The 23,571-nt window shown below is 35.2% G+C and overlaps 1 protein-coding gene across 1 annotated transcript; it reads right to left on the bottom strand.

Annotated features, from left to right (window-relative positions):
- Positions 1 to 8,886: 8,886 nt before the first annotated feature.
- LOC110791482 (GDSL esterase/lipase At2g04570) lies at positions 8,887 to 13,519 on the bottom strand. Its single transcript, XM_021996233.2, has 3 exons — positions 12,992 to 13,519; positions 9,916 to 10,405; positions 8,887 to 9,334 (listed from the first exon to the last, which is right to left on the bottom strand). Exons 1-3 carry the CDS (start codon positions 13,376 to 13,378, stop codon positions 9,141 to 9,143), a joined length of 1,071 nt encoding a protein of 356 aa, XP_021851925.2. The 5' UTR covers positions 13,379 to 13,519; the 3' UTR covers positions 8,887 to 9,140.
- Between the last annotated feature and the right edge of the window lie 10,052 nt (positions 13,520 to 23,571).

Genomic DNA, 23,571 nt, shown 5'->3' with positions numbered 1-23,571 from the left:
CGAACTTACGAAGAAATATATTGTTAAAATAAAGATGTTAGATAATTAATTCTACGTACCATGTTTAACGCCAAGAAACTTCTTGTCGTCATGGGGGTAACCGGAATGGTCGCGTCCTGCTGTCGTGACTTGCTGTCGTGGCGTCATGTTGTGTCGTCGTGACCTCATGTCGTGTCGTGACCTCGTGTAACACTATCACCAAAGAAATTAAAAAATGTTAGATATTTATTTCTATGTGTCATACTTTACGACAAATGATGTCTTATCTTCTTGTGTGGCTGATCGCGTCCTGCTGTCTTGACATGTTGTCGTAACAACGCGTTATGATGTGCTGATGAAGAACTTGGTGATGAGGACGTGGGGAGAGGACACAACGTTGAGTTTATGATGTCAAGTGGTTTGACGTTGGTAGGGGTGAAAATATGATGACATGGAAAGTGTGATGGCGAAAGGTTAATTTTTTGAGAGGTGATTGTGTTGTAGGCTTGGCAATGTTGATGTGGGAAGTCACTTTGAGGTGTTACGTTTTTTGGGTCCGGTTGTGTGAATAGTCATTTGATATCGAGCCGCCGATGTCACGTTCCTTGCTAACATCTTGTGGCCTTCTAACGTTTGGTCGCCTGCTTTACTCACGACCTTGCCAAGCGACACGTCAGTATCTGTAGATAAGACGATACCTTGTCACCTGCTTTCTAACGTCGGTCGTCTGATGTACTCATGACCTAGCCAAGCGACACGTCAATACCCTTAGACAAGACAATACTTGGCGACACGACATGATCAAACGACAAGTGGTGACGACGTTAGTACAAAAAGTGGGATAACAACGTATAGCATATATTTCAAAGTGCTTTTGGAAATTAAAACAAGCAAAGTATACTATATAAAAAGAAAATCAAGTAAAGTATACTATATGAAAATCAAATGAGATAGAGTATACTATATGCTCCCCTGTGGCGACTTCAGGACAACTACAAATTCTCCTATTTGATATTTGGACTGCAGTTAGCTACAAAATCTAGTATTGCCGACATTTTGTTGTTGAATCTCCATTTGTCGCCTTCGTTTGTGGAGACGTCGTCGACTGATGTGGAGGTGACGTCGGACGAAACTATGTTGGCGTCATGTCATTGGTGGATGACGTCATGTGTTCGTATCTGTTTTAGTGACAACAAGGACTAGAAACAATATTAGTTTAAGTTAAAATCACTGGGGTTGAGTTTTATACCATACTTTTCGCGACGTTAAGTGATCAATCGTCTCGAGAACTTGTCAAGGTACGAGCCAACTCATGTTGTATCTTGTTTGTGGTGACATCTGCATGATGGTCCGTGACGTCTAGACCGAAACCTGTCACGTTTTCGAAAACGAGGCCAAACGATTAGACTTGAATATTATAAATATTAGTACCTATTTTCGATAACGTCAAGCGTTGGTGTCGTTGTTGTCACGATATGCATCATCTAGGTTGAATTCGACCACTCCGACGCGTCACTTCTAGCGATGACACCTGATGATGTTGACACCTGATCTAGCGACGACATGTACCCTGACGTCATTCCATATTCCAGCGACCGACGAGCCTGCCGACGACACCTGACCTGCCGACGACACCTGACCTGGCCATGACACCTGACCCGTCGACGACACCTGACCCGTCGACGACACCTGACCCGTCGACGACACCTGATCCATCGACGACACCTGACCCGTCGACACACCTGACCCGTCGACGACACCTGACCCGTCGACACACCTGACCCGTCGACACACCTGACCCGTCGACGACACCTGATCCGTCGACGACACCTGACCCGTCCACGATACCTGACTCGTCGACGACACCTGACCCGTCGACGACACCTGGCCTGTCGACGACATGTGCCCTGACATAGCTTCATCTCGTGGTGGCGACACAGTATGACAACGACACATAGCATAGCGACAACTTTTCTGGTGAACTCAAGGGGTCAGATTTTGTGTTTGGGAAGGATATTTGTGGATATGTGTTTGGAGATAAATCTAGCCATCTCCCCACAGACGGCGCCAAACTGTTTATGCCAAATTTCGTATGGACGACCTTTGGTTGGGACATAGACGACTAGATAAAATAAAGTATGCAAATGACAGGAAATAAGTGACAGAAAACAAAGAGAGACAAGACAAGAGATGGTGACGCGGAAAACCCGAAAGGGATAAAAACCGCGGGTGGCAATGAGTCCACCAATCCACTATGTTGCTGGCGTAAAAAGCCATGTTAAGTACAAGTACATTGGTATGTTTGCGTATATGTAAATGATGCTAATAATAAGACATAAGTAAAAGATAATGGGATGTCAGATGCGTGAAGAAAGTACATAAGCGGACGATGTGCTTGGGTCGGGAAGGCTTGTCGAGGATCGGTTTTGTGTTACGGCAGTAGGTTTACTATTAGGAAAAATATTTGGTTTAGTGTCTCTTGGCTAAGAATAAACAATAGTAGTTTTTGAGTATAATGCCCTTTTTTCCTCCTTATAGCTAAGGAAATGGAGTATTTATAGCAAAATGTACGTGGGTATGCTCAGGTGAAAAGATGCATCATGGAGTGTAGCTAAGTAGTGGTTAAACAATAGTAGTGGGGATAATGGATATTAGTGGGATAAATGGAAGAAGGTAGTGGTTAGATATGGGGAGTATTTAGGTTTCACCGTAGGTATTCGGTCGCCATTCTTGTTGTAGGTAGGACGTATTTATATAGCTCTGGGTCTAGCCTTGTTGAGGGAATAATGTTGTTAGCTCCTTGATATCCTCAACTGTTTGCTTAATAATCTCTAACTAATTTGACCTTGCCCTCCAAGTATTCCTTGATTCAGCCACAACGACTCCCTAAATGTAGGAGTTAACCGATACGATCTTATTCACGTTGATCCGTTCAAACGTTGACCTCACGTCGTATAAAACGACCCATAACAACGAGTATTATATAGAACGGAGAGCTAGTATCAAAATTTCTCATTGAATATGTCAATAAAAAAAAAAATTCATTATAGAGAGTCATTCTCACGAAATCCCGATTCTATATAGGATCAAGTTTTGGTAAGAACTCTCCTATAATGTGAACTATGAACCTAGCTATAACCTATTACAAATCAACCATAGAGATCTATTTTTCTAATAAAAAACCACACCATTGATTTGTGAATCTTCTCTTTCAATTCATGACCATTTGCATTATGTTGTATCATTGGTAATCCAAGCGTGTGCATTCGTATAAAATTATATATGAAGTGTGAAATTGCAAACAATTATTGACTTTATATACATTTGTGTGACTTTGGGCATATATTATATACTGAGTATCACTTTCTACCATTTCTCTAACTTCTCAAATATCATTATATTTCAACAGTAATTCTCAGTGGTCGATGAATATAATGTCCATATGAAAGGGGTCTGAAAATTTTCGATGGTGCATACATATATCGGGGATATATGATATTTCGTATCTAACTCTCATTAAATACTATACGATAATAAATATCCAATTAATCATATCCGGTTATTCAATCTACCACCTAGCATGTTTAATATTTGTTTTAAGCTACTTTAATTATTTTTTATATTTTTCTATTATTGAATATTAGCTCTAATAATATTAAAGTTATTATTTCCTCCGTCCCAAATTAATCGTTACACTTACTTTTGCACAAAGTTTTAGGTGATAAGTAGTTGTTTGATTATCAATTGTTATTTTATTGAAAATGTAGATGTAATAAGAGTTAGTGAAGTATTTTTTTAATTGAATGAGAGAGGGTGTAAAGACAAAAAAAATTAGTGGGAAGAGAGAGACAATATAATAATTTTTGGGTCATTCCTAAACAGATGAAAAAGGAAAGTGTAACAATTAATTTGGGACGGAGGGAGTATTATTTACTATTTTTAAAATATTATAATTATTACTCCGTGTGATTTATGTATTTCAGTTAACTTAAATTAAGCTAAAATCGGTTCAGCCTAGTTCAGGTCCAATAAGTTTAGTCTAGTTTAATTCGGGTTCAATAAGTTCAATGTCAAATAGACTTGCAACAACTGACAGGTTGAGTGCCTAGAATATTCAGTGTTATTTGTTGTCTTTGTGAACAAAGTGTTGAATCTGTAAAACATTTATTTTGTCATTGTTCTTATGCAACGATGTCTGGAGTTTAGTGTTCTAGGTGCTGAATTATAGTAGGCAAGCTTGTTAGTGGAATGAGGAAGTTGCCATTGCTAATAGAACGTGCATAAAGCAAGACAATAGGGCGGGGGGGGGGGGGGGGGGTTGTTTGGGGTCGGCCGCCCCCCCAACAATTAAAAAAAACCTAATATATTGTAATAAATAATAAAATATATCACTAAATGCTCCTTGATCTAGCGTTCGAATCCGTATATCATACCATTTCTTTTTAGTTTTATTTTTTACCTCGTTCCACCTTATTTTTAGTTCCATTTTATTTCTTGCCCCTCCCACCCTAACGTTGAATTCCTGGCTCCATTAGAAACAAGTTGTATGGTAGTTTCTTCTATGAATTTGTTCGAGGCATTTGGATGCAATGAAACAACATGATTTTCAATGTTGTGAAGCTTAGCAGTACGCCTTCTTTTGAGATATCTCCTTTATATTAAAGTTGTTGTGATCGGTTCTGATAGTACGAGAAATCTATTGTTGTAACTTGTTTGTAGGTTGGTTGTTTGTGTAGGTGCTCCGTTTGTGCTAAACTTTGTTTTTGAGTTTGTATTTAACTTTTTTTTTTTTTTTTTTTTACGGTTGTCAAAATAGTTTATAAAAGAGAACGGCAGAAGTACAATACAACGAACATGCTTTGTCACTAGCTAGCAAAACAAAATGTTGGAATAACGAGTTTCAAACAAGAAAAAAGGGTTAGAGTTTCTAGAACATGAACATTGTTTTCTGGTCTAGCATAATGCATAATGCATAATGCATAATGCATAATGCATAATGCATACATATGGGGGAAGCTCATCGTATTCACGTGTCAAAGCGAGGTAACTAGGTGCGACGTGCGTGTATCAGTGTATGTTATGCTTGGGCCTTGGGCTCGTGTTGCTGAATTCGTGGTTAAACAAATCACCACATACTCCTATATATTGGCTATATAACTACTCAACTAACACATGAAGTATTTGGAGCAAATATGACTCACATTAGCTTATTACTCACTCGGTTGTTAAACAAATCACCACATACTCCAGTGTTGAAATAATGGGCTTTGGATTGGAGGCCCTTTCGTTGGTGGAAGATCTTGCTTGGGTGATTGTGTAGAGTCCGAATATACCTGCACAATGACAAAGTTACTAGCCTCGGGGGTGTTTACGAGAAAAACCCCTCCGATACCTAAGTAAGCACTTGTTCGGATTCTAGAGAGAGTTCTCTAGAGGAATGTAAGTGTTAAGACAAGTAGATTGGACGTACCTTGATATATCCGCTTTGGTGGCATATATATAGTGTTTGTGTAGTAAATGTTGTATAGGGCATTTATTGCCAAATGGGCCTTGGGCCATTTGGGTAGGGCTTTGAGCCATTGCTGGTGGGAGCTTTATGTTATGTTTAGCCATTGAGGTTTTGGGCAGTAGACCCAATTGGGAGCCAATTGGGCACCAAACAACATGCCCCCCAGACCCGTTTCATTTGAGGTTGAATGAACGAGTATTCATATGCGTCTGGGCGGTTTCTTGAAGTCCAAAAGTCCCGCTATTTAATTCAAAAGGTGTTTTAAATTCTTGCATTTATGACAAGTACGTGCCGCAGTCTCTTTATCTTCTTCAGATCGCGTGGTGTAGGTTTGAAGGGGAGTGTAGCGATTTTGGGCTTATTTTCCTATAAATACCCAGCTTAACTATACTTTTCAAACTTTATTCCACACCGTTTGTTTTTAGAATTCTCTCAAACTCAGGCAAATTTGTTCGTTTGAATTTCTTTAGATCTTCATTTCTTGGTTGGGAGTTCTCTTCGGGAACTTGTGTCATTTGGCTCGTCGGCGAATTCCGCTTCCAGGGAAGGTAATTTCTTTGTGAATTTTGTTGTTTTTCTCTTTCCTTCTTCTTCCCTCACCGCCGCTAGAACCTTATAGTTAGGTTTTCCGGCAATGGCCAGAGATAAGGCAAAGCAGAGGTACAAAAGAAAACTAATCCATGCATACTCAATGTTTCCCACTGAACACTAGTAGAAAAAACACTTATTGAAGCCCCCCTGTTGAGGGGGAAAAAATATTATACGCCTCATTAGTCCCTGTTGAGGGGGGCAAAAAATTATACGCCCCATTTGCCTGAGCTGTCGAGGCGGGCTGACCCCATGTTCGCTCCAATAGCTTTGTAGAAGCGAACATAGGCCCAGCCCGCCTTATTAGAGGTATCCAGTCGAGGCGAACTTTGACTTACCCGCCTCAATGATTTCGACGACCCAAATAAAGTGACCCATCCGCCTCAACACAAAACTTTCTATATCTCTCCTATCGAGAAGGAAGATAAGTAGTTCTAAAGTATAGTGTTGTTAGACGAATTTCCAGAAGCGTTGCCGCTTTTGCTAGGTTATTTGTTCGTTGAACTTGATCACGAGCCACCTTGTAGATAACACATACTTTGGAACATTTCCCTTTTGGTTGATTAGTCAATGTCCATTGCTGGCTAATGTCAGACATTCCTTTATGTTGCAGTTCTTAATCAAGAATGAAGAGTCCGTAAATATTGAGATTGAGTCGATAGAACTTGCCAAAGCCCAATCCATTCCATATAAACATGTCAATGCCTCTGCGTGTGCAGCAGAGTTTGCCATTCTTCATGAGCTGCTCTCTTAGTCTTGTTAGACTAGTCTTTATATATGGCGAGTTGTTGTTGTGAATTATCCCACATTGATAGAATGGAGATGGAAGGAGTTGTTTAAATTAGTAGACCACCTTTTATGTTTGAATAGAAGTGGGTCTACTAGTTGGGATAGTGTGTGCTTTGGGCTTGGTAGTGCTTGTGGTGGGCTATTAATATTACTATATATTAATAAGTCAAGATTAGCACTTAGCACGAGCATGAGATTTAACTAAGAGTTTTAGTTAATATTTAATTACGTTTTTTGGTTCATCACGTAATTAGAGGTTAATTAACTTCCTCTTAATCTCATCTCTTTATTTTGAATGGTTACGTTGTTTCGAGTCAATTTCTCTGGCTATTTATATTCCTAACTGTTCTCATTAATCTTTATCTTCTTCTCTCCCTCTCAATCTCAAAAAATGCTTTTACGTTCATATGAAGATTACTGCTTTGCTACAATCAATCTCAGTTTAGGGAAATCTTGGAAGTGTCTTAGCCGATAACCCATAGCAAGAAATAGTGGGGGCTAATATTACTTTAAGGACAGTCACTATAAAAAAAACTGGTATAGCGACGGATTTATACCTGTTTCTAATTTAGAGACGGAATACTCATCACTCGTCTCTAAATTTACTTAGAGACGGATATTGTAAATCCGTCTCTGAGTTAGGGACAGATTTTGAAAATGCGTCTCTAAGTTAGGGACGGATTTTAAAATTCGTCAATAAATAAGGGACAGATTTTAGCAATTTTCAAATTTAGAAACCTAAAGTCCAGGAGAAATATCTCCTAGACACTTCGTAGAAAGTTAGATCTAAATTAGAGACGGAATTTTAAAATCCGTACCTAATGTGTTTTAGAAATTTATCTAGATTAGAGACGGAATTTTAAATTCGTCCCTAGTTTAGAGACAGACTTTTAAATCCATCCCTAGTTTAGAGACGGATTTTCTAGATTCTTTTCTAATATTTCTTTAAATTATTATCAATGCCACACATAGAAGTATACAAGTTGTACTTGGTGTAGTTGGTTGGGGTTTCTCCTTGTGGCTTTGAGGTCACAAGTTCGATTCCCCTTATCCCTTCCCCCTGCAAAGCTGGACCGGGTTGACCTAAGCGAAATTTCGCACCGATAATGAGATAGAGTTGAACCAAACATTTAACAACAGGTAGCAGACGGATTAAAAAATCCGTTCCTAAATTTTAGAGACGGATTCAAACATCCGTCCCTAAATTTTAGAGATGGATTTTATGGAATCAGTCCCTAACTTGAATTAGTGACAAGGTTTTTAATAACGGATGCAATCCGTCCTTGAGCACATATAGTGACGAATTTGACCAATTTAGAGACGGATTTGCTCCATCACCATATGAGTTTGTTTTTGGTAGTGAGTGATAATCACGGTCCTAGTTCTTCATCCCAATATTTATTTCTAACAAGTCTCTACGGTACCATCAACCCACCGTGCCTCTGTTGACAAGGCCCACCTCATTCCAGCTCTGAAGCTTTTCTTCATCAAAGCAATGGTTAAGTCAGAAAAGAAGTGTAGACTTCATGAATTCTACAAATATTCAACCTTAGGACCCCTGGAGGATCAGTACTTTCGTCTCGTATTGAGTGTGTAAAGTTGTCAATTAGGATAATTAACTATAATTTTTTTTTTCTTCATATTTACCGCCTTTTAAATTTCAGATTTTCTTATTTACCACCTTATAAATTATAATTTCATATTTACCATGCATCTTGAATTTATGAAACCTTTTTATTCACCACTTTTAACGGATTCCATCCAATTTTCTGTCCATGTGGGGCCCCACTTAACCAATTTATTTTAATTTTTCTCTTTAATTAGGTTTTCAATTAAAAAAGTTAGGTAACCTAAGGCCTATGTTGACAGAAATTTCAAATTTGGATGAAATTCGTCAAAATATGGTAAACATAAAAGGATAAATAATTTTTTACCACCTAAAAAAATCCGAGTTATGAGCGTGTTTAAAAATACTGCGTACCATGAGACATATATTGAGGTCATCATCAGGAACCAACACATACAAAGATATACTCCAAACTTTTATTGGTAACCAATTGAGCAAGGTATTACATGGCTTTTAAACATCTGATCTTCTAGTATATAGAAAAAATAGTGTGCTAAATACATTGTATAAAATATTCAATATAATCGATGTACAATGAGAAGTTACATTTTGAAAATCTAATAATAAAAACTATTATTTATAAAGAAATGAAAACTTTATAAGTTCCAATATATGTCGTTGCTCAAATACATTGTGGTATAAATTACTTCAAAGAAATCTGTGTAAGACAGTTTTGAAGAGATGTTGAGCCATAATCTGGTTGGTTTTCTCAGTTGGATGAAAAGAATCCCAGAAAACATATTTGTTAGCGTCAAGGCAAGCCCATGGATTATCAAGAACACAAAGATAACCCATCTCCACCAATCCAGTCCCACAACATGCCCTATATGTTACGTCCATCCCTGTCAATTCATCTCATTTTGTCAATCAACTACATACTTACGTACCCCATATAAAATCAACTACTACTGCAACTATTAAAGTATCGTACGTCTCAAATTCATCATGATAATGAACATTCAGACCTCACCGGATCAAAGAAAGCAATTAGCACTAACATAAGATATTCAAACCAGAAAAATTCAAACTATTTCACGCCAGAAACTAGACAAATTAGATCGTACCATACGAAGAAAACAAAGCTTCATTCCATTCCACCTACTTGGACTTTATTGTCACCCATAAAAGAAGATGGCCCAATAAACTCATTTATAATTTTCTTGTTTCCATATATGATATATGGGTTTAATGGCATATATAAAATTATTATATATTAGCATCCAACTAAATTGTACCTACTTGGACAATGATTTTAATCTAAGCCTTAATGATCATTTATAGGCATCCAAAAGTAGGAAAATGTCATATAAAGTTATCAAAATATCTATATGTATGTACGCATGCATATATAATTATATACATACATAGTATATTCATGCATGTATATGTATGTAGAATTGTAGTAATATTTAAGAAAACGTACCAAATAATGAAGGCCTTTTGATAATTTGGAGAAGAGAATTATAGGGGTTGGAAAAAACGACATGGATACCAGGCAATTGCTTGTTGAGTAGTTTGACCAAGTCATGCATTTTAGCATTAAATTCACGGGCAACATTGTTGTAGTCTTCGTTGCATTCAAGAGTTGCCATGAAATTTATGGTCCTCTCTAGTGGCAAGCAACCCATAGGAGGAACGCCGGCCAGCGAAATCTTCCGAGCACCAAGACTATAAATCTCCTCCACAAACTGCTTCGCGATACCAATGAGTTTGTCTTCGAACTCTTGGATCGTGTAACACGCCCTAGTTGTAGGTAATAAGTAGTAGTTTTCTAGGAAGTCGTTCGTTCCCATGCTCACTAAGTATACCCCTTTACTAATTATTTCATTTGCCTTTTCTGCCCCAACAAACTCTCGTAATTTCACTTGATACTCCTTGTAATAATCGACTTCCTTCCATAATGGTATTACGTTCTGTTAACCATTCAAACAAGCTAGCTCATAAGCATTCGGTGTAATAATATATATGTACGTTTACTATATGTTTAACTTTACGTACTTCTAATATTAAGGAATGCATATATCATATCATTTTGTTTTATTTAATTCTTTTTTATTACTTTGAGAAAGCAATTAAATCCAACTATAAGACACCAAAAATAATGTAGGAGCCGAGTACAAGATATATTGTAAAAATAAAGTCAAAGTGGTAGGAGAAATGCACACCCAATAAATTACTTGTGAAGTTGCAACAAAAGGCAAAAAATTCAATGACAGAGGAGACAATGTAAATTGTAAATTGTAAAGTTGTTAGTGACACGTTGGAAACAGGAACTTCAGTATAGCGCAGCCCAAAATAATGTAGGTGAACTTAAATGCCAATAACTTCAAACTTGTTTCTTGGAACCTTCCAAACTTGTCCAGTCCATCTCCAACACTTGAAAACAGACAAATCTGCCTTTGTTTTTTCTTTTTTTTAACAAAGAGAAATCTGCCTTTGTTTGGAGCGCAAACACTTGACAGTCTCGTATACTACCGTCTAATATTTACTTAACTATCATATCCATCATGCTAAAAACTACAAAGTATATGTTATGTTTTTAAAAAATAGGTGAATGACGTGGCATATGATCACAGTTTACTACTCTGTAATTTGTACTACATAGTAATCTTTTATAAGAACTTGTATAGAAATTTTAATTAACATTAATAATATTTATATTTTTATCCTACGTATTAGGTATGAGGTATATATATATGAGTTTAGGATGGTCTAAACCCATACCATATATTTGGTTGAAATTTTTAAGAGGTTTAAACACATACCTCAAACCCCTAAAATACGAGGTTTAGAAACCTAGGGAAGAGGTGTGTATGGCTCATACGTTTACTTCAGGCATAAAATTAAATAGGAAAAACTCATCTCCGAATCTAACCAAACACATAATATTAAGAATCAAGTTTCAAACTCGTACCACCTTGATATCATTCCTGATTCCAACCCCATACCAGCGTGCGTACCAAACACCTCCTCATAAAAGTAGGTAGCTTTCGGCTTTGAATTTAAAGTGTGTCTAAAACAGATACTTCAACTACTCATATATTCGACGTGCATAGCTGTAGCCTGTAGGCCTGTAGTCATTGCTAATTCAATTATCATTACTTTCATATATACTCTTTTTCTTAAAATAAAATTTCATATATACTCTGTAAATAAGAAACTCGTAAATTTCTGTTTTTTTATATAAAATACTCATATCCTTACTTCCCATGAATTTTCATTTATACTCCGTGTTAGATATTTTTCATGTTAAATGGGATTGTAATTTGATAATACACCTAGTGAAAAGGTGAAACTAGGTATAATTTAGCTTCCTGATATTTTTCCCTGTAAACTTAATTACTTTGGTGAAAATTAATTTACAATAAATACCCACTCTATTTTTTTGTCAAAAAAATAAAATCAGATGATGAACTATGGTGCACAATGAACATGGTGATTTTAAAAACACAAGTGCATAACTAAAAGAACATTACTTTACGTGAAAAAAATGTGAATATATATATTTATTATTTATATTAATAAAAAGTGAAATAATATATCATATGTTTTTTTTTCCGTGTATACATATGTTCTTTAGGTGCATCATGATCATTGTAAACCATTGTGAAAATTTTGCTTCTTCCAAGGAAATCCACATTTTTTTAAAGGTGATTTCCTTGGAAGAAGTGAAATTCTTCCTTGGATTTATCATTTTCCACCATTGTGCATAGACGTCCACGAATTGTAATAACCGCCACATACAAAATAGCCTTACTGCCCACGAAAAAAGGGCGTATAATTACAACATTTATGACTATTAATAATTTAAATAATGATAATAAATTGCTAGCATAAGTAGGAGGGGGGAAAGAAATAATGATATTTTTCATTATTTACGACTAGGCTTTTTTTTTTTTGTTTCTTTTTCATGTTCCAATAATCATTTGATCAAAGTTTTTGCCAGCACAAATTCTTATTTATAATGGGTGTACAATAAATATTGTACACCAGATTAAAAGCTAACTCAAAATGCTTAAAAGTTATCCACGTAAAAATACTAAAATATCCTAGTTTTTAAATTAAATTACTACTCCATAATAAAAGGTCTTGTGCGCACAAGGTGTACAATAAATGTATTGTACACCAAGATAACATTAACCTTTTTTTTGTAACTTTAACCTAGTTTTGATTAACTTTTATATTAGTACAAAAAATTTGATAGATAAATATTTTAAAAGGTTAAATACTTAATTTTATACATTATTAGTGATTTTGAAGAAATAAGTTTTACTAAAATGAAAAAATTTATCACTGAAAAAAAAGATAACTTTAACATATACGTAGTATATGCTTAACTTTTAAGCATTTTGAGTTAACTTTTACTCTGGTGTACAATATTTATTGTACACCCATTGTAAATAAGAACTCGTGACTCCATAATTAAGTTGCATGTATCAAAGTTGAAAGTTATCCTCATTTCTTTAAAGAAGCTAAATAAGTGAAGTAGTAATACTTACAAGCACTTGAGAAGTGGTATTATCATAGCCAGTACCAGCAGAAGCAAAATTGACTCCAGTAACAAAATCTTCCATACTAAAACTAGGATCCAAATACGCAGGAACGGTTTTCTTAAGCCCGAAGTATTCGGAGAAGAAATCGACGGGCACCCGCCCGTTAGAGAATCGACCCGTGGGGCGGCCACCATCAAAGTCACGACCATAAGGCTCAAAGTTGCTCTTAAGCAAAGTTTGTATCCCATTATTGTTCCCGGTGTCAACAGACGAGTCTCCGAACACTATCACCGCCGGTATGGTACCGGCAGCTACGAAGAATTGTTGTGGTTGTAATAACAAGAAATAGAAGAAAAAAGAATAGAGGTGACCATGGTGTATGGTAATGGACATTGTTGAATTGTATAATAATGTGAAATTAGTGGTAATGCAAGTATGGTTAGTAAGTGAAGTTGGGAATTAATTGAAGAGAGGGTATGTGTGTGTATATATATACACTACAACTATAGTGTGTGTGTGTGTGTGTTTATCAGTTTATGTGATTGAAATTAAAGAGTTGGAAGTGTTTGATAGGAGTTGATGAAAAAGTTTGTTGGTTGGGTTAGTTGGTATTTATTGTATTAATTAATTGAATTCATTTTTCACTTTTTTCTTTCTCCGATCACTCTTAATTTGTGGAGGGTAACTACTTATGGCAACAAAAGAAGATCAATCTACCCGTCAAACAAAAAAACAAAAAACTAATAGATCATTAATATCTACTCCGTAGTTGGGATGTTGATTATCGGGTACTTACAAAACCGGGTAATAAAATAACGGCCAGTGACTCAACCCGAGTAGACTGATGAATTAATGCTAATGTTGGTCACCGGGGTAGGAGGATGTGGTTAGTACGTGATAGAGTCGTGGACTTGTGGTGCGTTTTTTATTACTATTGATCTTTCAATTTTGATTGTGCACATTTGTCAATACATGTATTTGAACATTAATATATTTAATTTCATATTACTCTGTGGTAAATTTTGCTTAAAATATTCATTGGGATGAATCAAACAATAACATACATGACTATATTTTTCATACATATTGCAAATAAATTAATATGAAATAGATTCTTTTAATTCTAATAGTTGTAAGATTTTAAACAAGACAATCATTGAAAAAACGAAGAGGTAGTAATTCATACCAGTCAAATCTCCTCCTAAAAATCAAGAGGAATAAAATAAAATAAACATGCGGGTTTCAAAGTACTCGTTAAATTGTTAATCATAAAATTACGAGCCGTATCCAACGCGATGAATAGAATTAGCTAGCAATGTTGCATCGTGGAATACCCTGTCCTAAAAAATGATTACATGTTATCTCCCAAAGCAATAGAACATAAGTGGTTGCCCTCCAAAATTCTCGTAACAATTATCTAAGCAAAACGGTTGGTACCAAAAATGATATGTATAACCCACCCACGTGCATCGCATTTCTCTAAGATCCCAAGCTTAATTGGCGCGCATTTGTACACTAAGATTGACCTCATTTCTCAAACAAAAAATATATTTAATCGTACGCTAATATATAAACAAGGAAGTGAATTGATATTTTACTAATGTAGGATAATTCTGGTGCGATCAGCCGATCATTATTCATTTTTCACTCTTTTATTTTGTTTTCTCACAAGAATTTCCGACAATTTCAAACACATAATAGTAATACAAAGAGCACGGAGAATAAATCTAGCCTTACACAGTTACACAGTATAGCAGGATCAATAAATAAAAAATGCTGCATGGTAAGTCAAAGAATGTCCTCTGCAGCGTTCATTCACATTCATTCTAGGTGGATTTTTCTATGTAGGCTCCGTCTCCATAAGCACGGAAATTCGTACTTGGGTTTAGTAGGTGCGAATGAGCCGATATATTCGTGAACGTTATTCACGAATAAGCTCGAAAAAAGTTCAGTCGAACCTCGTTTGATATATATATATATATATATATATATATATATATATATATATATATATATATATATATATATATATATATATATATATATATATATAAGTTAATAAACAAGCTTGAACAAAAAATTTAAGCTCGTTAAGTAAACGAGTCAAGCTCGAACAACTTCATGTGCAACTCGTTAATATTCGTGAACAACTCATTTAAATTCTTTTATAAACGTAATTATGTTCAAGTACAACTCGACAAAACTCGCTCAACCTCGACAAAATATATGATATTTTATAATCACTTTAGTTTCTTTCTATATCTTTTAATGAAACTTTTCATTACGTATACAAATTTGCCCATAAATTTTTTATTATATCTTATATCATTTTTAGTGTAGAAAAATATAAAAAATGTCAACAAAATCAAATGGATGCATATATAATTTTTTTGTTTTAAAGGTAACTTAAGGCTCGTTTATTTTAACAAGCTCGATTTAAACTCGTTCAAGATCGAGCTCAACCTCGAAATAAAAACAAGCTTGTTCGTGAATAAAGCTCGAACAAACCGAATTCTTAACGAGCCAAGATCGAACAAGATTTTTCAAAGCTCGTTCAAGCTTAAACACTAATAATATTTATCAAGCCCATATACAACATATTGAAACTCGGTTCAACTCGACTCGTTTGTAGCCCTACTTGTGTCATGTTGGAAAGTACCACCTATTCTAGAAGATCAATCCTCGATCGGAGGCCCTTTTTTTTCCTCTTTAGCAGTCTCTGAGCGGACACCCTTATTCAAGAAGATTCCGGTGACAATTCGTGACTCGTTAGCTACAAATCAGTTTGTGAACTCAACCAACTACGTACTCTCTCCGTCACTGAAAGATTGTCGCATCAACATTTTTAGGGTCAAACTTTGAAAACTTTGACCATGAATTCTCATTACCCTATGAAAGATAATATAGTTATGTGAGTTTTTGTTAGATTCGTGTTAATTTATATTTTTGGAATATCAACTTTTACAATTTTTATGCGTGTAGAATTTTAGATATTTATGTTTTAAGTCGTGTCTAGGAGACTGTAAAAGTCAAATAAGACAACCTTTAGGGACAGAGGGAGTACGTCATTCATTCAATATATACTTCTTACCGTATCTAACAATTTTTTCACGATGTATATATAGTGGCACGTGCAACCCATAAATTTACCATTTGTCTTATGTGCGACATAAAAAGATTCTACTTGAGTTTCATAATGATTTTTACAGTTACTATTGTACAAATATTAAGATAAACAAGGGAGAATATATACATCTAATTCGTGTTTTCCCTTAGGGTCGATGATGACATCACCGGTCTCTCTTTAGTTGGAGCAACAACGAGAGGAAGCACCAATTTGCGAAGACATTGAACTAATTCTAAATCCAATTCCAATTCCAGTTACAACCTTCAAGTTCCAAACTTCAATTCAATCTCCCAATTCAAAATCCAATTTCTGAGTCCGTCCAATCCAGGACGTAGGTTCAAAATTCAATTCCAAAAACAATTTCAAAATTCAAGTACAATATTCGAAAATAGATGCTACGATTCAACTCCGAGGCACGTTTCCACTCAAAATCGTATAAACATCTTCAAAATCGGGCGCCGACCCACAAAATCGAGCATCCCGGTCGCTGACCCACAGAACCGAACAACACAAAAAAACCCGATCAGTCGTCCTGCAATACGTCATTTTCCCAAAAATGACGTTTTCCAAGTCGCTAACCTTGCCCCTTAACCTTGATCGCCAAGAAAGACAAGAGTACTCTCTTGAAGTAAATAATGCCCTTGGTTCAAGTTTGCATTTAATTCTAAGTCTAATAAATACAGTTCAGTATTAATTAAGCAAGCTAATTATTCAGTGAGATCAAGTGATTTGAATTCCTAGTTAGAGGTTGCTTCAGTTCAAGTGGAATTAATGTTATTAATGTCACAACTTAGTCTTGACTGAACCCGTAGGGTACGGTCACAAAAATAATACGTGAACAGATCAAGTACTTAGGTGAATGTTATATTCAATAAATACTCTAATTATGGATGTTCGGAAATGACAGATGTTGGTTTCAGTGGGAGCTAACACAACTTGTGAAAAGGCAAAGAAATAGTATTTTTTCGGAAACGAAGATATTACCGGAAGTGAAAATATGGTTCATAACGGATCAAAATAGAAATATTATCAAAGTCGAAGATATTGCTGAAAACGAAAATATGGTTCGTATCGAAAATATTATCGGAAATAGAAATATTGCGGGAATGAGAAATATTACCGGAAACGGAAATATTATCGGAATCGGAAATATTGTCGAAATTGGAAATATTATCGGAATCGGACATATTATCGAAACGTAAATATTGTTCGAATCGGAAATAAATCCCAGAATCGGAAAAAAGAAATCGGAAGCACGACGAGCGACATGCCAGCGCATGGGCCAACCCATCGCTCGACGAGCCATCCCACAACGCACAACAATGCACGCAAGGGAGCAAGGCCTAGCGCACAACAGTGCACGCCAAGCCGCAAAGCCCAATGCACATCAATGCACGCCAGACCGCAAAGCCCGACGCACAAGGCAACACGCCAAGCCCAACGCCCAACGCGCTCGAGGCTGGAGCTGGCCAGCGCTGTTTGGGCCAACGCACAAAGCAAGCCTCAAGGCTGTGCTTATGCACCAAGGTGGGCTGCTACTCTAGGGTTTTGCTTATATTTGTGCATATTTTAATTTTATATTTTATTTATGTAAGGGTGATTCAATATAAAATTTGAATAAACATCTTAGTAAACTAAATTTAAATTTACAATGGAGTAGTCTTTTGTTACGTGTACTACTCTTTTTTTATTGCTCTAGGTAAACTTACATGAACTGACCTGCTAAAAAAAACATAATCATAAATGAACCTAAATGAAAATGTAAATGAAAAAAAATATAAGTATAGTTTAGTTTCATAAGAAAATTATTAAAATGTATAATTATGGTAGGCATCAAAGTTTTAATACAAGATATTAATAACCATAATGTATATGTTATGAATTGCATAAATATCATAATTTGTATTAGTGGATTAGTGGTTAAAGTTCTAACTTATTAACTTTGGGTCATGGGTTCAAGCATTGATATTTGCATTTTGCTCATCCATTTAATTATGTCATGTGACTGAGTTATTGAATCATCTATCGGATATTTCCATAATTCCATCCCTAAGAAAGTTTGGGACACACAAAAGGTTTTGAATTTTTCAAAGAGGGTAACTCTGTCCAAAACTCCAAATAGATTTAAAGACTTAGGCCCTGTTCTTTAGAACTGAGCTGAACTGAACTGAACTGAATTGAACTGAACTGAACTAAACTAAACTGAATGCTCATGAACTGAACTGAACTGAACTTAACTTAACTTAACTTAACTTAATTAACTTAACAGAATATATTACCGAAATAATAAATAATAAATAATAAATAATAAATAATAAATAATAAATAATAAATAATAAATAATAAATAATAAATAATAAATAATAAATAATAAATAATAAATAATAAATAATAAATAATAAATAATAAATAATAAATAATAAATAATAAATAATAAATAATAAATAATAAATAATAAATAATAAATAATAAATAATAAATAATAAATAATAAATAATAAATAATAAATAATAAATAATAAATAATAAATAATAAATAATAAATAATAAATAATAAATAATAAATAATAAATAATAAATAATAAATAATAAATAATAAATAATAAATAATAAATAATAAATAATAAATAATAAATAATAAATAATAAATAATAAATAATAAATAATATAATAAATAATAAATAATATAATAAGTAATAAGTAATAAGTACTCCCTCCATTTCTTTTTGATCTTCCTGTTTCTATAAATGTCGTTCCTATTTGATCTTCCTGTTTCTATTTTGGGACATGACTTTTTACCATAAATTTCTCCACCTTCCCTTATTTAATTCATTCACATTTCCTATTCACCCATCCAACCCCACTTTTATGATTTTTTATTACTTTCATAAAAATATCTTCTCTCTCCTTCATTTCTTTATTACTTTCTTCATTTATTTATTATTTTATCTTACACCCAATCATTACTCTTACACCCGATCATTAAAGGATTCCAGTTTCTTAATTTCCACCCAAAACTCCAAACAGGAAGATCAAAAAGAAACGAATGGAGTAATAAATAATAAATAATAAATAATAAATAATAAATAATAATAATAATAAATGTTAACTAATAACTAAAGAATAATTATTAATTAATAACTAAATAACTATATAATAAATAATAATAATAATAATCAGTAATTGATTTCTCAATAATTACAATAAATGATAAATATAAATAATAATAATAATAATTCATATTTAATAACTAATAACTAAATAATTAATAACTAATAATCCGTAACTAATTAATAAATAATAATAAATTATATTAATTATGAATAAATAATTAGTTATAAATAATGATAATAAGTAATATAATAATATAAATATAAATATAAATAGTAAGTAATATAATAATATAATAATATAATAATAATAATATAATAATATAAATAATAAGTAATAAAATAATATAAATAATAATATAAGTAATAATAATAATAATAATAATAATAATTATTATTATGAAATTAAATTGAATTAAATTAAATTGAACTGAACTTAATGCTCCTGAACTGAACTGAACTGCCAAATCTAATATATATATATATATATATATATATATATATATATATATATATATATATATATATATATATATATATATATATATATATACATATATATATATATATATACATATATATATATATATATAAAGGGGAGTTTTTTGGAGAGCATTTGGAGCGCCACGTAGGATTTCCACGTCATCAAAGAATAATATATTTCAGATTTTTAAAAAAAATAAAATAAATAATAAGAGATAAATTTTGTTAGAAGTAATTAAAAAGATAAATTAGTGTTAAGTAAAAGATAATAAGAGAAAAAAGATTTAATTATCCGGTTTTAAAAATAAGATAGAATTTCAAATGTTATCAAACGATGCTCGGATAAGTTAAGGATTTTGATTAAACGTATCTAATTCTCTTATAAATTCATCATGCTATAATCAACTATGGGTATGTAGAGAGACAAACACAAGTTTGAGTTTCCGATGATCCCGCCCTTATGTTAATTCAAGGGGAAATTATATCAAATTCTTATTGGGATGCTATGGCTGAAGAAATCAATGAAAGACTTCATGAATGCAGTCAGATTGCCGTGGCTGAGCTTGCTGCACAGTTACAAGTGGGTTCCGAGGTAATGCTTTCTTAAAAGATGGCAGTCAACAAACAATCCCCTTCCTTAATACTTGGTTGAACATCAAATTTGATGTGGGTTTTTGTGGATTTGCATCCATGTGTGGTGTCATGGCATGTAAATCAAAGGTATACTTGAAGGTGGACAATTGTATACTCTTGCTTGATTATGTTGCGCGTGTAAATGCAATGGTTCGTGGTGCTTCAAGGGGTATAATAGTTCCTACGAATTTGTCTGCCTTATGCAGCGAATTGTTTTGCTTGTAACACGTAATTCATACGGAGTATATGACAATATGTTGTGTCATAATAAAAATATCCCTATATTTAATTTCTATTCATAATTATGTACATTTTTTTCATAATTATGTATATTTTTTTAATACTATTTAATTGTGTATTATAAATTTCTAATTATGTTAAATCATGTTGATATTAGTGTGTGACTGTGGGATTAAGAAAATGTATTGCAATAGAGTTTTAAGAAGAATTTCCCCTACGCTATTAACTATTGTTCTTGAACTTTTGAAATTATCTTAGTTGGTTTGTAGTAATATTCTTTATCATAGGACTGTAGATTATTTTTTTGGTGCGTACTTTTTTTAAGGTTCGAATGAATTAGGGGAATTTGAATATGTGACCTACCATCGTATGAATTAAGGGCGTCAATATTAATACAGCCATACAGGTGAAGATCTTACCATATGACCATATTCTATTTTTCTAACAAATATTTTTAGAAAAAACTCTAGCCAATCATACATCTAATTAATACGGAGTACTCTATAATTATTAGCATTACTTTACCTTATTAGAAGGGGTAATCATGATTGGACTATTGTCAAACTAAAGCCAAACACGTTATAGGAAGCAAACACCAAATTACAACAAAATAAGATTAAATGGAGATCAACAAAAATGATTAAATGGAGCCCAGTACGTAGGACCTAACTTTGAAGGTGATAAACTATCATCGTCATTTTTCATTAAGATAACGTAGTTGCTTAATAAATTAACTTAAAATATAGACTTCTATAATAATAAAAACTATGATACATTTATATCCTATGCGGTGTGTCACGGTCCGAGTGTTTTGACACCGGATCCGTGCGGCGCGCTCTTGCCAATGGGACGGCGAGGGCGCAAGCCTTGTGCGGAAAGTGAATCTCAAGGCTCGGGGCACGAGCGGATGTCTGCTTTAGAATGGGCACTCTTGCCTATTGGCGACAAGAGCGAGGGTCGATGGTCGATCGGGGCGCTTGTGTGCGCACAGCAGGCACAAGCGGGACCGACGACGAGAGTGTATCTGTTTTGCAAGGGATTTTGATGGGTCTTGGAAAGCTTAAAAGCATGCGACAGCACAATATCTATAAAGGCTAGCAACAACACATGAATTAAGCAAAGGCAACTTCTGATGAGAGGTATTGGTTCATACCCCTCATAGAGGTTTATTTTGAATTAGCTAAATTGTCCCAGTGAACACTGGAATTACAGTAACATAATAATTCTTCCTAAAGCCTAGAAAACTATTAGAAAGATCCTAGAAAGCAATAGAAAGGAGAAATACAAGTAAAGGAAGGTTGGATTCTAACATCCTCCCCCACTTAAGCTGTCGACGCCCTCGTCGACTTACAAGAGTTACAAAAGATGAAAGAAAAAGCTCCTATTCTAAACTCTGTAGTCTTCTCTGCGCCGTTGGTTGATGGCGGTTGTTGGAGTCTTCTTGAATCTTGTTGTGTCTCGATAGGTTGGTGAGTCTTGTGAATCCAAGTCTTCCTTGTTTTTGGTTTCTGGCTCGGAGCGGCTTGGCTTGAGCTTGCATCTTGTCTCTTGTTTCTGATGCGAGGGGGTATATGAGATGTCGCCTTTCTGAGTGGCTCCATCACTCGCATTGCCGAAAGGAATCGGCCCTTCTCTTTTGTCTTTGTGGGAGTACCTGTACTTCGAACTAGACAAGTTTGTCCACCTGCTACAAGCAAAGAATTCAAGTGAGGCATTACAACTGCTTTGCTGGTGCGGAGGAACTCCAATCCAAGCACAAGGTTGAAGTCGTCCATGTTGACGGCAGTGAAGTTCATTTTTCCTTCCCAGTCTCCCAACTTTGCTTCCACCTGTTCTGCCACACCGAGAATCGGCTTGGCTTTAGAGTTGACGGATTTCATGCTACCGCCTCCTTTCTTGAGCACTAACCCCAATCTTCGGGCTTCTGTTTCGGTCACAAAGTTGTGAGAGGCGCCAGTGTCTAGCATGGCTCGAGCATTCCTCCCATTTACCACGAGGTCCACGTACATCATGTTTGTGGATTCCTCTCTTGTCTTCGGGCCCTCTTTCCCCATTGCATACATCATGTAGACGGAACTCATTCTGCGGGGTTCTTCGTCCTCATGGCATGCTTCTTCTTCTGTCTCTTTTGGGGTTTCCTCCACGGACATGGCCGACAACTTCCTCTGTAGGTTGTCGATCTCCCCTTTGTGTTTGCATTCCCACCATTTGTGTGGGCCTCGACATAGCAAACAGTTGAGTCTACTAAAGTTTCCCGAGGGCGTGTTGATCTTGGATTCCTTTGTTGATACGGAAGGTGATGACCAGGATTTCTGTGAATCTCCTCCCCCATTTCCTTTCTTGAATCCCCCGACTGAGCTGGACGACACCCTTGAGTCACTTCTCACACTCTTAGGTGAGCTTGGAGTCGGGGCCTCCGAGCTTGTAGGCGTCCCCCTTGTTCCTTCTTCCGAGCGATGACCCCTTCCCGCGGAGTAGTCCATCAATCGCTCTGCAGCAGTCATAGCGGCCGAAAGCGTGTCCACTTTCGCCCTCAATACTTCACGCTGCGCCCATTCTTGCAGCCCGTGAACAAAGTTGAACAACCGATCTTTCTCATTCATGTCTCGGATGTCCAACATGTAGGCCGAGTATTCCTTCACATAGTCGCGTATGGAGCCCTTGTGGCGGATCTCCTGTAGCTTCATTCTTGCAACAAACTCGGTGTTCTCGGGGTAGAATTGATCTTTGAGTTCCTTCTTGAACTCCTCCCAGGTGTCTATCTTTATTTTCCCTTCTTCGATGTCGGCGTGCTTGGTGCGCCACCACAGCTTCGCATCATCCGACAAGTGCATGGTCGCGGTATCCACCTTTAGATTGTCACTGAGTTGACAAATTCTGAAATACTGCTCCATGTCGAAGAGGAAGTTATCAACTTCCTTCGAGTCTCTAGCCCCACTATAGTCTCGAGGTTTTGGAGGTTTGATCTTCATCGCACCACCCCCACTCGAGTCA

This window comes from Spinacia oleracea, chromosome 2 (genome assembly GCF_020520425.1).
Source record: "Spinacia oleracea cultivar Varoflay chromosome 2, BTI_SOV_V1, whole genome shotgun sequence".
Lineage (NCBI taxonomy): Eukaryota > Viridiplantae > Streptophyta > Magnoliopsida > Caryophyllales > Amaranthaceae > Spinacia > Spinacia oleracea.
Note: the sequence above shows the minus strand (reverse complement) of the source record. Positions and strands in the feature narration are given on the sequence as shown.

Coding starts and splice junctions, on each gene's coding strand:
- LOC110791482 (XM_021996233.2), bottom strand. CDS start 13,378: ATGTCCATTACCATACACCATGGTCACCTCTATTCTTTTTTCTTCTAT. Junction 10,406..12,991: donor ATACCACTTCTCAAGTGCTT/GTAAGTATTACT, acceptor AATGGTTAACAG/AACGTAATACCATTATGGAA. Junction 9,335..9,915: donor CAAAAGGCCTTCATTATTTG/GTACGTTTTCTT, acceptor ATGAATTGACAG/GGATGGACGTAACATATAGG.